The sequence below is a fragment of the Pomacea canaliculata genome, linkage group LG9 (assembly GCF_003073045.1).
Source record: "Pomacea canaliculata isolate SZHN2017 linkage group LG9, ASM307304v1, whole genome shotgun sequence".
NCBI lineage: Eukaryota > Metazoa > Mollusca > Gastropoda > Architaenioglossa > Ampullariidae > Pomacea > Pomacea canaliculata.
This window is the reverse complement of record NC_037598.1, coordinates 16,750,405-16,767,150: the sequence shown is the minus strand read 5'-3', so window position 1 is coordinate 16,767,150 and position 16,746 is coordinate 16,750,405. Positions and strand designations below refer to the sequence as shown.

Genomic DNA, 16,746 nt, shown 5'->3' with positions numbered 1-16,746 from the left:
TTTTGTCAGCCATCTTTAGTCAGAAGCCTGCTGGAAAAACTTCCAGAGTTTTCCCAAGATGATGGGTAAGCAAGTCAGTTGAATATTTGGAGTAATTTTGTAAAGACTCTTAGCTGGGTAAATGCCATGCAATGTCTGACCAGAATTGCCAAAGTTCTGTGTGATGACAACAATCATTGATTAGATGTCAATGCTGCTTTGATGGAGCTTTAATGGAGATACTATACCATTATTATTGTTTTTTGCTGTTGATACCAACTTCTTTATAGACTAACAAGAGCAATAACCATACCTGAAACTCACTCATGACATCAATTGGAAATCAAGATCTGCAAAATGCTAGTTGGCATTATATCAGTTTTAGTCAATAAGTCAGTGAATGACCCTGTATTTATTCAATATGTTTGAAAATTTTAATTGGAAGTAAAGGCACATTATACATAAATAACATGGATTTTTTGTTGTTGTTGTCATTGTACTCATGTTGCATCAATGGTTATGCTGCCAGTTCTGCAAAGAAAATTGTTTTAGACTTAAATGATCTCTTTCCCCCTATTCAGAGTAAGATTTTCATCAAAGAAAAGCCATATTTAACCATTAATCATACTGTTAACAAAATTGTTCTTGCAACTGACGTCTTTTCTTCTCTTCCTTCAGATCATTCTGCTTTCTTCTTCATATTTGATCTTTCCCCCATTTCTCATACCTGTCACAGAGTCATCAGAAGTGTCAACTCATGATTTCACCTCTGAGGCATCATACTCCTTTTCTGGGTCTCTCAGCACACTTCCATTCTACCCGCTGTCAACTGTTGACATTCAGGCTTATGTTACAATCTGTTTTCTTTCTGAACACCAGTCCCTTGGTGCACTTCTAAAATTACTCAGCCAAGCAGATGTGTCATCAAACTGAATATTGTTGGTGCTCCACAAATCTCGCTATTTACAGAGTGATATCCAAAGCTGATTCTCTCATCTCTTTAGCAAAGAGCAAATATTTTCATACAAAAAATTCATAAATCCTCTATTTTTTATGGAATAACCAAAATCTCTCCACTTCCAACACACTACAATCAGGAAGATTTACCTTGTGTTTTCTCCAACTTCTTTTCCTCAAATCAAAACTTTCCTTGATGTGGCTGCTTTGCCATGTCCACCTGATCCAGTCTTCTCTGATATTCCACTTTCCTTCCTAAAAAATCATCAAACCATCCATTCTGTATCTGTCAGGGTTAGTGGGGGGGTGAGGGCGTGGTCACGGTTACATACAGGTCAGCATGGCTTCACTTTCACGCCTGTGGGCTCTCTTGGTCCTCTTTGATTAGATCTGGTGTGGTCAGGATGCTAACTAGTCCTAGCTATTGTGAAAATAGTTATTTTAATTCATGAAGTTATTTCAATGCCTGTGAATAGGCATGAAGTAAATAGAAATGTTTTTGGAGTAGAATAGATATGTGTTAACTATTCTTATTGCAGTATTATTTTTGATGCTGGAGAAAGAGTGGACATTCCTCATTTGCTGCTTGCTCAACTGCGCTGGTTGGACTTTATCGTAGATAATAAAGTAAGTTGGATGCAGGCAAAGGTTGAAAGACAGATTGGGTGAAAAGTCTCGCAACATTCATAGTGACTCTGTGTGAGTTTACAGATAAAAAATATATAACTAACACACTTTTGGTTACTGTGTGTCCAAGCTCTGGAACACCTTCCCTCTCAGATCCACTGTATATGTTACACTCAGTTATTAAGGCGATTAAAACATGAAAACAACTGATTTACTTCGTGAAATGTCGAATTGAGCATAAATTGTAAATATCGCCCTTCAGATAAGAACTTCGTTCAGCAGCACACTTTTTGGTGGATTTGAGCAACTCGTCTCGACCAAGGAGTCTGATAGTGTTGGATCTTTCAAGAAAAACCTCAAGACTCACTTGTTTAAACTTTTTGAAGTTTACATTTGACCTGCAGTTTGGTGGCTGCTGGGATCACCGCGCATTGAGCGCATCTTTTGATTAGCGCGATCATCATATCCAATTATGTAAACACTTTCAGACCCTTTTTTAACCTCTTATGGGGATGAAATATTCTTAAAAGGGCTCTCAGCTATTGTTTCATATGGGCTTTGAATGACTACAAATTGTTGATATGAATCACAGCACCAATCATCATAAATGAGTTGCAAGAATGTAAAAGTATTGTCTTATAACTAGAGCCTTAAAGAGCATATTTTGTTCTTTTCCACAGGCACTCAGGGAAGTGCTGCTAGAAATGCTTGATGCCACTTCTGAAGATGTGCAGAGGGAGATCATTAGTGTGCTTCCTGCTGTTCTTGATGACACTGATCACACAATTGTTGCTATGAAACTCAAGTGAGAAAAACAGTATTGGTTTTCTGAAAGACTTTTTTGGTTCACAAAATTTAATTTTGTCTTTTGAGATTGGAAAGGTGTATGTGATTGTGTTATGCAAGATATGAAAGTATGTTTAAACACTTTAAACTGAGGCCAAGAGTTGACTAGCAGATGTTTAGGTAAGTGGCCTTGATGTGAATTATGTAACAAAAAGGTAATCAGTATGTGTATTAGTAATTGTCATCTTCACAGAATATGTTTACTATTTTCTTGGCATTAAAAGCATTTTAAAAGGTTTTGAAAAAACCATTGTTGTTTGAAGAATTTGGGTTTTTATCATCTGTCACACTTCAGCAAATTATTCAACGCTTTTTTAAAGCATGATAGCCATGTGGTCATCTTTCAATTCAGTTTTCTATTCCTTCAAAATATGTTAATGTTGCCGATTTTGAAATCTGGTCACATTTTTTATGAATACATTTTATAATAGCAGACAGCTCTGCTGGTTTTATAGCTCTTTTTGGTCTTTTTGGCCTTTCATGTGCTGTATTAATTTTTGTTAACATGCTTTTCAGGTTCTTGTTCATTTATTCATTTTTGTATTGTTATTTATATACTTTTTCATTATCCTATTTTTAAATGTCTCTTTTGAGAAGAAAGGGCAAGCTGAAAATAAATTATCATTGTTTTGCTCATCTGAAGATAGAGATTCTTTTAAATACATTTTTTTTTCTTGTGGGGCAGTATCTGAGAAATGTATTTTGTTGCAGTGAAGTACTGGTAAGCAGAAGTCACCTTACTGTTGCTGTCCTGGACACATTAACCTGTCTTGAGCTGACCCCTGACCTTCTGGCACAGGTTTTTAATTTTTTATTTATGTTTTCACTTAGTAGTGTTATTTAAAATAACTTCATAACAGAATCCACACTTTTGCACAAAAAGTTATTCACTGTTCACCACCTGTGAGACACTGGGTTGGGAGTGGTCGCACACTACCTGTAGTCATGTAGCTTGGTCCCAGATCTTTGAATAATGATTATTGCCAGTCTCCTCAATCTTGGACTCGAAGGGTTGTGAAAAATTGAGCCAATGTTGTAGGTTCCAAAACATTTCCTGCAGTTGGCACCAAAAATACCTGTCATTACCTGTGATAGACTTGTAGAGTGGAGAATGTTTTCACATGAAATGTGAAGGATGAGAAAGAAGAGGAATATCTAAAATTTAAGGGCAAAGAATTTCAAAATCAACATCTATAGTAAGAGAATTAGTAGAATCTGAGGGAATGATTCTTGAAGCAGCCGAGACAGAGAAGATGGCTATCGGTGGAAGAATGAAAAGAACAAAGGGGAGAGACCAGAGTAGAATGATAACTAAGAACTATGCCAGTGATGCCCCTCTTTTTGAAGCAGACTTACTGCAGCTCTTGATAGAAGTGTCCATACCATTAACCCTTTGAGTCCTGTTTTGCTCAGTACTGTATTTTACATTTTTATTTAACTCTAGCAGCAATGAACAGTAACTAACTTGAGACCAGCTACTGTGGGAGGTAGATAAAGATTAGAGAGGTAAGCTCAGTCATCAGGTGTGCAGGTGGGGGATGGTTAGAGTGAGCATTTCATTGGTGGAGTTCGAACAGTGGGAAGCAAGCAGCTGCAATTGGAAGTGGCAAGCATCATGATCTCTATTTAATCCAGGTTGTCTGGCTAGTGACCACCACCTTTGCTTATCCTTTTTTTTTTAGGTACGACAGGCAGCAGTTCAAGCGCTGAAGCTTGTGGATGCAGACAATTTAGTAGTTGTGATCAAGTTTCTGCTAAGAACAGCTTCTCAGGCTGAAATGACAGAGGTAATTATAAGTTTTGAGTACTGAACACCATAAGTGAAGTTCTAAAACTAAAATTGATGAAAGAATAATAAATGTTGAAATAAATCTTACATTTCACATGTGATTGCTAAAAATTTATAAAATATGTGATTGTGTTTACACATAATCATGGATATACAGATGTAACTTTGCCAACTTATGAATAAAGCCAAATATTTAGAAACCAAAAGAAATCTCATTCAAATAATTATTTTTGTCAGGTAGTTGCTGAAATACGGAGAGGTATTGATCTGCCTTCACTTGTTGACCACAGAGCAGCACTAGCAAAAGGCAAATGTACCCAAATGTAAGTTTCATGTTTTGTAATAAGATATATTATGCCTTAATATAATTGTAGCAATTTTTTTTACTATTAAGACTTTTAATTATTTTTCTGCCATAATGTGCTCTATTTTGGTGTTGTGACCTTTAATATTTTACCTTTGTATATAACATGCACATAACTAGCTTTAACAGTTTGTTTTCTAGATCTTCATTCACTAGGCAAAGCCTTTTTTGGCAAATTGTGTACTAGGGCACAGTGCATGAAATATAAAGCCTTCCTTAATAAATAATAATAGGATTTGTATCACACATTTCCTCACATGGAGGTGACCTCAATGGGCAGGGGGAAAGAGCCCATGTGATGTAGATGTAACAATTGATTACAAACAAGCACAACATACATATACAAACATGCACCAGTTAGCAATGCAAGAACATGAAGGAAGCAGCGATAAGAGTGTAGGGTAGAAAGGACAACAGGATGGATTGGATGAGTTATAATAGGTGTTTCCGAAAGAGATGTTACATCCAGATTGGGAGGTATGTACTGACTCCGCTGTGCAGAGAGAGAGAGATGGCAAATTTAAAATACTGGGGCCGGAGAAGGAGAAAGAGCAATGGCCGAATGTCTCTAGTCTGATACATGGAATAGAGAGAAATCCAGCATGGGCCAAGCGAACTAATATGCGAGGCTTGTCTGACAACACAAGCTCAGCCAGATAGATGATAGGTAAAGCATGGTGATCTTGAATTCAATGTGAGCCCAAACTGGCAGCCAGTGGAGATCATGCAGAAACAGTGTAGTATGGTTGGCCTTCTGCTTATGGATTACAGTATTGTTCTGACCTCTCTGGAGCTTGTCAAGCAGGCGGCCATGAAGATCTATGAACAGAAAGTTAGTAGTTGAGCTTGAACATCATAGATGCCAACAAGCTGCTTGATTGTGGCAACAGAGAGATGTCTGACGCAGCTGATCTTGCACAGTTTGAGAAAGATGAATTTGCAAACTGAGCTGACATGATTCTTGAAGGACAATGATGGGTCAAAAATAACACTAAGATTTTGGACAGACTGAGTGAAAGTGATGGTGGATCTATCTAATTAATGGCAAAGAATGGCAACTGTTAAATTAAAATTAAGCAACAAACAGAAAGTATGGCAATTACAAGTAGTAAAACAAAACAAAAGAAAGTGTAAGAGAAACAAGAATTCAACATGCAACTAAAAGAAACCTATAGCTATAATTAAACAGAATTGTTGCACAAAAAATAAAAAATAAAATCCCCAGAGAACCAAACAACTCAGCCTGTCAGGTGCAGCCTTGTTTCCCAATGTTCAATTTATTAGGTGCCCATCACTGCTGGGTAAGTAGAGGGGCAGTTTTCCAGCCACTGGCTAAAGTGAGTCTTAAATCATCAGCCTGCTTCAAAGCCTAAAACATTCACATGGCTACAAAATTTCCCAAGCAGTTGATGCTAATACAGAGATTGTAAGATGGTTGTCATTCTTCTTGCTCCTATTCACCCCCAGTGGAGCATAGGGCCACATCTACACCACGCTATTGGATTGGGTTCTGGGTCTCCCTTTCCAGTTGAAATCATATCATGCCAGCTGCCTCCACCTTGCTGTGGACCGATCTCCTTCATGTCTGACTGGGTCTCCCAACCCTGTGCCTGGGTCAGCTAGCTTTCGGATGGTTGTCATTATGTACAAATAAGTATGGAATAGAACCTTTTGTACAATGCATAAATGTCTGCATTTATAAAAGCTTAATAACTGGAAGATCTGAACATGAAGGGCTTCTTAAGTAATTTACTTATCAGTTATTTAAGACTTATGGAGGAGGTGTAGTTGGGATAGGGGTGTGCAACTCTCTGTAACAGGTGAAAATTACATGTTGTGAATGTTTTATGACAGATACAGCAGCAATCAAAGGGATACTGAAGTTCTTATCATGGATGCCATTCAGTCAGGAATTCAATTTCAGAGAGGTGTGGCTGATGCTTGGCTCAAGGCAGGTTATATACATAATTAAGCTCGTAAACGGAACTTTGCAGAGTCTTCATAACTGTAATAAATGCTAATTAGAGACAAAAATTGACTGTAGACTGCAAGTATACATATCAGTGCTTAATGTTATTTCTGGTGGCGAAAGAATAATTGCTTAGATTTATCACCAAACAATGCATTGAACGTGTCAACACTTTTAAATAATCACAAGTTTCAGTTACTAGCCATACAAGGAGTGTTGGGTTCTTCTCTTCAAGTAGCAATAATAATAATAGTAATAAATGTTTATTTACAGAGTGCTGCACTTACCATTGAATGCAGGCTGAAAGCACACTTTACATACAAAACTTATTCACAAATATACACAAAGGTACATTAGCACACAACTTCAGCAAGAATCAAGTGCCACTTACAAAGTCACTATCATTCACAGACATATGCATGCACACATACACACAGGGGGAAGAAAACAGAAATACCCAGGGGAAAAAAAAGGTGTTGCCTCAGGAAAGAGTTGTGTCTGAGCTGAAATCTGTCTAGTCCTCTGGGCACTTGATTCTAATGGTCAAGCAGGATGTAGAAATGAAGGAAAATTCTCTTATGACTTGTGGTAATGAAAAACAACTTTCTAAAATAGGCTCCAAAATGATGAAAATAATCACTAGCCATTTTGACATTTACCATCATGTTGCCATCATTTATGAAAGTACATTTAATGCAATCCAAATCTTCCAGTCACTGTTTTCTTATTTCTGAGTTGAGGGATAAATTCCCTTTTGCTAACATATTGTTTAATAATTATAATAATTACATATCATTTAATAATAATAATTGAAATTTGTAAAGTGCATTTTCTCATGTGCACGCTGTTTGTGTAAAAATTATTGAGGTCTATATCAAATGTGTGCTAAGTACAGTGAGTTAACAAAAAGAGAAAAGAAAACTTGTAATGTTTTCCTTTTAGACTTTAAGTAGAGAGCATACACCACCTAATATACAATTTTGTAAGAGCATATTTTTAACTGTGTAAAAAAAGTGCCATAGGAAAGTGTCGCAAATAAAGCAAATATTTATTCTGAATTGTTTAGAAAAAAATGGTAGCTAGGTCCACCTGGTACTGCTTTGTTTTCAGATGATCGACAGTCTAAAGGAAAAATTAAACATTCTGGACTTGGTTGTGATACTTCTCCTTCATCAGACCAGCCGACGAAAATCTGTGGAAAGTCTTGTTCGCAATAAAATCAGAAGTGGAGATATGTCAGAGCCTTTGCTGCAGAAAGCATTCTCAGATCATTCTCAGGTAAAATAAAATGGGTCAGATCATGTTTTCCTTATGATGTGTTTTAAAGCTGAAAATGCCTTTCTAGTTTGAAATATTTAAATGTTCTATGCAAGCATGAAGAATATGTAAGAATATTTGTTTTATATATATATATACTTACCTAATTTTACCTTCTTGCAGATGATTCAAAGACAGTTTAAATCTTTAATGATGCTAGCAGAGATGCTGCTGCGTGGATCAGAAATGTCCTTTGGCTATATTGGTGGAGTTATATACAAACTTATATTTGCAAATTTTGATACTTTCTGCAAACAGGTGAGATCTGTTTTTGTAGCTGATTGAAATTTTAGATCATTTCATTTTTCCATACTTACTATATACATTGGTCTTCTCCTAAGATGGTGGGTGACCAGATGAGTCTCTTCTACTTGCATTTGGTACAAAACCTCCAAGCCCTTATAGTTTAGCCTGGGGTCAAAAGTGGTACTTATCTAAATCATACAGACGTATTGATGCTGTTGAGCTGTAACTATATAGACATTTACATTCACAGGTGCAAACTGTACAGGAAGAGTTAATATTAGCCTGTTGACACAAGGAGACATTACAGAAGACTTGTATATAATTTTGGTTTTATTGGCAATAATTAACTTAAAAATAACTGAACAGTTCAGATATGCAGTGTTTTTATGTATTCTGTATATTTTTTCAGGAGACTGTGGCCACGCTAGTAATGCAGCTTGGCAGTGGAAACCTAGAAGAGACAGATGTTGCACTGGATGTGCTGGCTAGTTTGGTAGAAGAACACTTAAAGGATATGGTGCAATTTGCCATTTTCTTTAAGGTATTTTGCCATTGTTGCCTTATTTTCAAATTCAAAAGAAGTATAGGAAATCTTGTGAAAAATTAGCTTTTCATTCAGGTATGGTTATCATGTGGTATCATGAGAAGGAGTATGATTTTGACATATTTGTATTCTTGTAAGAATTTAAAAATGCTGTACACTAAGTACAATTTTGACATTTTCATGTTTTCAGCGGTTGTTGGACTTACAGCAGCAGAACATGTCTCTCCAACGGTTGAGGAAACTATTTGCTGTGTTATCTCGCATTGCTTTCTGTGCTGGCAATGATCCAGCTCTTATGCAGGTTGTATATTGCTAAATAATAATATATTAAATCTGTTTTTGTAGAGCACGTATTTACATCCCTACAGGAGTATGTGGTCTGCTTTGTAAGATGAAAACAAGATAAAAATAATGAAAGAATGGGGCAAAGTACTGAAGGCATAAACAGAAACAGTTTAATAATATGTATAAAGATATAGAAACAATAGGCACAGTTTGGTAACATGCAGCGATGTTATTAGATAAATCGATCTACATAAGCAGGACAGATTAATCAACAGAATTCAAAGACATGAGAAAGTGGCTCAACAGATAAACTACACTCTGTGGACTGTGTTAGTAGAGTAGGGGATAAACTGCAGTTTTATGGCAAGCCAGCTAAGTCCTTTGAACAAATGGCACATGCAGAGAAAGAACAGTGTGCCCCCGACAAAATCTGAACACAGGACAGCCAGTCCTCATTGTATTGGTGACAGGTGCTAATCGTTGTGCCACCAGACCACCTGATTGTTTTTAGGAGTAGTACTCATAGAAGAGATGTGTTTTTAGTGCAGCTTAAAAGTAAGTGACTGATATGAAGGGAGTTTCATTGTTCTAAAGCATAGTTGGTAGAAAAGGTATGACTGTATTGATGACAGGATTTAAATGGCATGTGTCTGTCAGACAGAGTGGAGTTTTCTGAAATGTGGGTGATCAGAAGTTTGGAGACGTTTGTGCTGGTTAATATTTCTTTTATAGTTCTTTTATTGTTTAAGTGTCAGTAGATAGTCAGTTCAAGATCAAAAAAATCTGCTGCATCTATGTGATTTCATATTTATTTTCTTTTATATATTTTTTTAATAAAGGATGACCTTCATATGGTGATAAGGAAGCTAATCTCTAGTGTAAACCCAAAGTAAGTTACCAGTGGACCTTCTGCAGTTTATCACTCAGTGTTTTGGGAGTTGCATTTTCCTGATGTGAGCAAAGGTTTAATGTAACAAGCAAGTGAATGGATTTTCAAACTTAACGTTTAAAATGTGTCTTGAGCAAGTTTTAAAATCCATATATGTTTGCACCTGTGGATACAGTGCAAGCACTAAACAAAAACAAATTGGATAAGTCTAGCAAAATGTTCAAGTTATCTGGGAGCTCTCTGTAGCAACAAGGAGAATGATAGTGATTATGGTCTGCTACAGGATTTGTAACAATGCAGCATGCTAAGACTGCTAGTACAGAGGCTCTGTTTTCTTAAGGAGGTTTATTCTTTTATGGTAATTCGTTAGTCTTTTTGACAGCTTTTACATGTTTTATATAATTTTTTTTATGTCGTTAGTTTCTGTTCCACTCAGCTTTTCCCAGTACTTTGATCTTCTTCACCTGTGTCTTGTTCTCTCACCTGGGTCCTGTCTTCTACATGCTTCACATGCACTTTTATGTCTCATTGTTTTTTTCTTTAAGTTTATTCCACTGGCAGTAGTTTTTTTTTTTTTTTTTTTTAAAGATAGTGAAGCTCTACCATAATATTTAAAGTTTTAATTTAATTTACAGCCTTTGTTTTAATAGTGGTCATATTGGAGGCCACTATACTTTTTTTAGTGCACTTCTTCCCATTTGTCCATTTTCCTTTTTTGTTAGTTCATGTTGCTTAGTGGTTGTTTTATTATATTAGAGGTCTTGTTTTTCAACATTCATAAATGTGACTATTTCTCACCATGATACAGCTTTAGTTGCTAGCGTGCAAAACAAACAGAAAAAAAAAAAAAAGCAAACACTGCCAACACTCGTTCGTTTGCTCCATCTTGATCATGTTTGTTTACTCCAGGTGAGGGCAAGTCGCTCTCGCTTACATCAAATCTTTCAAGCTTCATTGCTTTATGAGTCAAAAAACAATCTAAAAAATTTCCTTGCAGGTGCCTTTGTCAGGGTCTGGTAGTGTGGGTGGGTGACACGTGGGTGGGGTGAGGAGGGGGTGAGAGGAGACAGCTGGTTACTGGGTAACTTGAGCAATTAAAAGCCTTTTAATATTTTAATTTTAAATTGTAGTACTGCACTTTTGCTTCTCTTGTCAAATGTTTTATTGTCAGGTTGTCATGAAGATAGCATTCTACACTTCTCTCTCAAAGCTTTTTCATGTTAATCATTTAGTTTTGCTTTTCATTAATTTACTATTGTTAAATTTTCAGCTTCAGAAAGAGTTTTCAACAAAAGATAGCTTTTTTGTGTTAATGGTCCTCTTGTTCTAAAACTAGATATGTGAGTGCATTTTTCGTTCTATGCCTATGTTGAAGCACTTCTATGTATGATGGCTACTGATAGTGTAAGAATGGATTGTGAAAGGCCAATTACCTAGCAATACTATTATAGGTCTCACATGTGTGACCTGTATATTTATCACACTGTTTATTTTGTCAGTCTTGGTGATGCTAGCGGACATATTTACTTTTTCTATCATAGCAAAATGCAAGTTACCACAGGGAGGAGGTATTAGTGCTCTCAGTGTTCTTTTAGTAAGAATAGCGTCCATGCTTTCTTCACTACCTTTCATCCCCATACATACAAAGGAGCAGTTATTTTATTCAGCAGCTGGATAAATTGAGAAATCTTATTCTGCATTACATGGGTTTCATACTAGCTGATGTGTATATTTTCAGCCTTGGACATGAATGCTTTAACTTCTGGGTTATCTGCTTTGATAACTTAATTATCCCTTACATCAGGGTATGTTTAACGTGGGTCATTTTATTTAAAGTTAGGTGGAATAGTGCACATGATTACATGTGAGCACGAACTTGTATTACTGGACTGCTGGCAGATGATTTATTTTTTCAGTTAACTACTAAAACGAGGCAGGTGTGTACAAAGCTTTCCGGTTTAGTCACATTCATTGTTTAGGCTCGCTGAGACTAAAAGCGGACAACTTTTGCAAGAGGATAAGCATTGATCTAGGCAGACAGACAGCAGTCCACCTATACACGTCTATGATGTGAGCATACATTAATGTGTGTGCACATTATACATGTATTTTTATATTTCTTTTTATATGTTCATGCTGCCAGTCTGCTGGGTGATGAGAGGGAGCAGGAAGTGACAAGCTTACTGAACATGCTTCGTGCTGCCAGCAGTCGCCATTCTCAACCATCAGCTGTTTTTTTAGATGAACTGGCTGCTTTGGTTATGGATGGCAGTCTTCATCCTAAAGTTCAGGTACGAGCTGGAAAATCATTTCTAAATCATTATTTTTGTCTAGATATCTGAAATAATTTTTTTTCAAAGTTTTTATTTTATTATTTATTAAGCTCTTTCAAACTTTTTTTTTCAGACTTGGGTATCAGAGCATATGACAGATATGTTTCAGGAGAACTTTGTGGTGGATGCTGATGACAAAAATAACAGGTAAGGACATTGTTAATATTAAAAATTGTAAGTAAGAATAGCTTTATTTCAGTCTAGGGGCTCATCCTCTTGTTCACCAACTATTGTTTACCATGCAATAAAATTTTTTCCTAAATTATACAGTAAAGAGATTATGTGAAAATCATTTTATTTCCGTTGAACCAGGTAGGACATTTTTTTCTAAGAAAGTGTGTACTTTCCTATTAAGAGTTTAGACTGTTGTTGGAAATTAGTAGTGAGGGAAGATGGCATATCAGTAAATAAGAAGAGAGAGATCTATTTCTGATTAATTTCACCTAAATCTTCTATTTCTCTGAATCTTTGCACTACAGTCTGGTGCACATCTAATATATGGAGAGAAGACTCAAGAGCAAAGTTTGTTGTAAATCCCTGTTTTGAGGATCCCTCATTTACTTTGAAGGGGAGCCCTTTTTTCTATTTTTTCCTCAGTTTTTGAAATCCTATAATACTCTCTGTTCTTGTGCTATCACTAACCAATAAGTCTAGACGCACGGTTTGTTTCTGCAGATTGGTTAATTACTTTGGGGGGAAAGTGCTTCCACCTTGAGGTGATTTTGCACTATGAGAACAAAGGGAATAGAGAGGAAACTGTAGTATCTATAGAAAAACCCCTGACAGCCAACCGTGTGAACAGGTGTCAGATTCAGTGTCCCTAGGCAAGAGTTGAACAAAGAGCCTCTCTCTGTAGTGGGGACAAGCAAGTGTTTGAAAGTGTCTATGCACAAACTGACACCATTGATTATCCATTTTCCTGGATATTCCCATAATGATAAGCCTGAAAATAACTTAACATGTTTTGTTTCTTGTAAGGTGAAATGTCTGAAAAGTTTTAACAATAAGTGAATATGTTAAAATGTTAATCACTTGATTCTTGGCTTACTAGCAGCCTTCATCTTAATATCATCACCAAAAAATTTCTTATTCATGCAGTTACATTTATCTAAAGCTGCAAGTTTTCCTAAGGATCATTATTTACTGCAGCTGGAAACTGAGTTATCCATTAATTTATCAACCTTTGCTAACTTGATATTTTTGTGATTAATGTGATATATTTGTGAGTAGTGCGGTAGGAATACCTATGACAGCCCAGTTCAGTCTCAATCAGGAGGAAGAGAGCAACATTGTCATCAACCTTCTTCCTCTGGTGGCTGCTGAAATTACAGAGTGTCAAAAGAGGTATGTTTTCCATTTTACTTCAAGAGTCATAGATAATTTTAAAGTCCAGATAAGCTCCAAAGCTTGTGCATTGTTGTTAACTGGCTTAGAGTAGTTGTTTTCTTCTGACTTGCCTTTAAACTGGATTTAGGCATATGTCTTCATTCAGCACTGCATTGTCTATTAGCAAAATGCATTATGTGACTTCAGACTCATTATGTTCATAAAGAAAGGGTTTTTGTGTTAAAAATTTTAACCAAATAAAAAAAAAGATAACCATTAGCTAAGTATGTCTTTGAGGTAAGTAGAATGCATTAATCTGTAAAGTTCTTGATAATTATTGTTTTATTTCTAAACTAACTACAATTACACTAAGTCAGTTATATTAATGTTGATAGTTTACTATATAGTTAAATTCTTTAGCTTACACAAAGAAAAGTAAGATGGAACCTCGATTATTAATTTCAGTGAGCAAACAGTGTATGCAGCATGTCTGTCACCACACTTCCGCCTTGTTCAAATCTGTGAAAGCCATCAGCATCAGGGAAACATGGAGGGCATTGATGCATTACTTGGTATGTTGTGTTTGTATTACATAACCCTCTTTAATTCATCCTGCTATAGAATTAAATAACAGCAAAGGAGATATTTCTGTCATTTCAACAGTGAGTAAAGTAAACATCTACATGTCTTTCCATGCCTTACCAGATTTACAAGGCCCGCTCAACTTGGGAGTATTGTAATACTTGATTTTTACCAACTCTTCATAAATCTAGAAATCACAAAAGCTATGAAGAATCAAACAAATGTGCGACAAACTACAGATCAGAAAAAAAAGATCAGGGACTCAATACTGCCTAGATCGAAAGTCAACAAATGGAAATGCTGCACTTTTTGTCATAACCATGTGTTCAAAATACAGTTTGGAAAGATCTTTGGAAATGTCTGATTTAAGAAAAAAACAAAAAACTGAGAGAAAGTTCCTTGTCAGAAATGAATGAGATAGGAACAGTTGCTGTCTGCCTATTTTGAATTTTGTTTATAGTTTTGATTTATTCCCCCATAACTTTTAGTTCTTTTTTAATGTTTTGAGATGCTTGAATTTTGTGTGTACCAGCATGCAGTGCATCATGGTGCTGCCATTGAACTTTGCACTCAGCTTGTCACCCAATTTACCATCATAATAACCACACTTGGATAGTGCATTTTCTAGTTTTTTAAAAAATGTCGCTGTATTTTGTAATGTTCTTAGTTGCAATAACTTTTTTTTACTGTATGGTGTAATGTTCTTAGTTGCTTTACGTTTTGATGTGGAAAGCCAGTAGAAGCTTTCTTTCTTATGCAAGTATTATCTTCCTTGATACTTGTTGCATAAAATGTTGTAAATTTTGTTTATGTGTATTAAAGGTTGCCCTATTTACGTCCCTGATGAATACGTTTATGAGAAATTTGAGTCTTTCTCAGACAAGGAGAAGGATGTTATTTGCACTTGTCTGCTACATTGCATCAATTGGTTTCGAGAGGTAAGTGCGAAAGATGTATCCTGTAGCCAGCATTTTAACTGATAACATATATTTTTCTCAGATCATTTGTACTGGCAGAATTTTTCAAACTGGTAAATTAAGTTATTTTTTTGGGGTGGTATTATATTTTACATTTGTAAAGAAATTAGGGAATGAAGGTACAGTGGGCTATTGTGAGGGGAATACCCAGCACGACTACTACTATTTCTGCTAAGCTTTTAATGGAACACTAGATAACAGGAACTATGCACAAGCTTGTGTTTTCCTTACTTTACAAAGTCGACACATTGGAATTTAATAAAAATTCATTCCTTTGGTTTGTTTGTTTGGCTTTTTTTTTTTTTTTGTCTCAACCATTGGGCAATTTGTTCAGTAGGCGCAAGAAAACTTGCTGTTGTTTTTCAATAACTTTCTTGATATAGTCAAATGGCTCAGGCCTTCATCACTAAGAAAAGACAATTGTTAAAAGGATTACATGTATTGATCTTCAGGTTTTCATAAATAATTTTTCTACTTAGTTATTCCCAAAACCAAGAGTGTGAATTTGGAAGTCCAACAAAAGAATGTGGCACACAATAATGTAACACATCAAGTCTCGTATGTAGAATTTACTGGGATTAGCAAAATGAGAATAGCTGCTTTCCTTTCAAAGCAATTGAAGATTGTGGTTTGTGCAGCATATTGTTATCAAACCAGCAGCATGATAAGTCACAGTCTCGCAGATTTTGAAAAAGATTATGCACCTCGAGTAATGTTAAAAAACCAAAAACAAATTGATAAAAGCATACAGTTTAGTATATTACATACACAAACATAGGAAAATAAATTATTTTTGCAAAACATTTAAATACCAAAAATTGCATAGTTCTTATTTTTGGCACAGGTAATAAATGCCTTTGCCAGTCAAACCGATGTGGAGATGAAGGGCAAAGTGGTACAACGACTCTACAATATTACACATTTGCAGAAGGTTCTAATCAGATGTATGAAAGGTACCATTTCAGTATTGGGTTTAAGTATGGAGACCAAGGTTTCGGTATATTTCACATTATGTTTATTTATTATAAATAGAGATTGTATGGATAGTCATCATAAATATAGATTTATGAATACTAATCATAAGTTCTTTTTGAAACTAGTAGAGCAATTATTTGTCTGTTTCATTGTATTAGAACATCCCAGATACAATGCACAGCTGCTGGGTCTTGGGGTTGATGACCAACAGTCAAATGCCTCTCACAGTAACACCAAGAACAAGGCTCCAGTCACTAAAGCAAAGGGGTCTAGGAAAAGGTTATTTTTGTTTGTTTTTTTTTAAATCTTGGAATATTATGATCATCATTCAAGCCCAAATGTGTATGTATATATTTTGAACTTTAGTGAGTTTGTTTTATTGCTGTATGTCATAGCCTATTATCAGCCTCGGGAATTATTTTGAAACAAATGTTGCTGATCTTATTTCCTTTTAAACCTTTATATATATAATTATTTAATTTTTTTTTTAAAGAAAAGACCAAAAGAGAGAGCTATAGCAGAAGCTGATGAGGAAGTCTCACAGGATGCTACTTTTCAAGAAAAGGTTGGGAAAGGCACCAAATGTATCTAAAATTTAAATCCAGTTGTTTAAAGAAAAAGGTCTTTATGTAAAAAAGCATTCTTATTGGTGTTATTTTCCGGCTATGCATTCATAATGCACTGTTTAAAAATCAGACTGTAACTACAAAAGCAGTCCTGCATTTTCTCCTTTCTTAATGT

General features: G+C 35.6%; 1 protein-coding gene across 1 annotated transcript in view; it reads left to right on the top strand.

Annotated features, from left to right (window-relative positions):
• LOC112572206 (Fanconi anemia group D2 protein-like) overlaps positions 1–16,746 on the top strand; it is a 33,987-nt gene that overhangs the window by 5,554 nt on the left and 11,687 nt on the right. The window contains exons 7-28 of the mRNA XM_025251778.1: positions 10–65; positions 1,476–1,563; positions 2,244–2,368; positions 3,121–3,208; positions 4,092–4,196; positions 4,436–4,521; positions 6,417–6,513; positions 7,642–7,809; positions 7,972–8,106; positions 8,504–8,635; positions 8,829–8,939; positions 9,763–9,812; positions 10,810–10,857; positions 11,551–11,617; positions 11,888–12,103; positions 12,219–12,292; positions 13,376–13,489; positions 13,937–14,043; positions 14,876–14,991; positions 15,875–15,983; positions 16,164–16,285; positions 16,499–16,570. Coding sequence (XP_025107563.1) covers positions 10–65; positions 1,476–1,563; positions 2,244–2,368; positions 3,121–3,208; positions 4,092–4,196; positions 4,436–4,521; positions 6,417–6,513; positions 7,642–7,809; positions 7,972–8,106; positions 8,504–8,635; positions 8,829–8,939; positions 9,763–9,812; positions 10,810–10,857; positions 11,551–11,617; positions 11,888–12,103; positions 12,219–12,292; positions 13,376–13,489; positions 13,937–14,043; positions 14,876–14,991; positions 15,875–15,983; positions 16,164–16,285; positions 16,499–16,570 — 2,286 coding nt within the window. The remainder of the gene's footprint in view (positions 1–9; positions 66–1,475; positions 1,564–2,243; positions 2,369–3,120; positions 3,209–4,091; positions 4,197–4,435; positions 4,522–6,416; positions 6,514–7,641; positions 7,810–7,971; positions 8,107–8,503; positions 8,636–8,828; positions 8,940–9,762; positions 9,813–10,809; positions 10,858–11,550; positions 11,618–11,887; positions 12,104–12,218; positions 12,293–13,375; positions 13,490–13,936; positions 14,044–14,875; positions 14,992–15,874; positions 15,984–16,163; positions 16,286–16,498; positions 16,571–16,746) is intronic.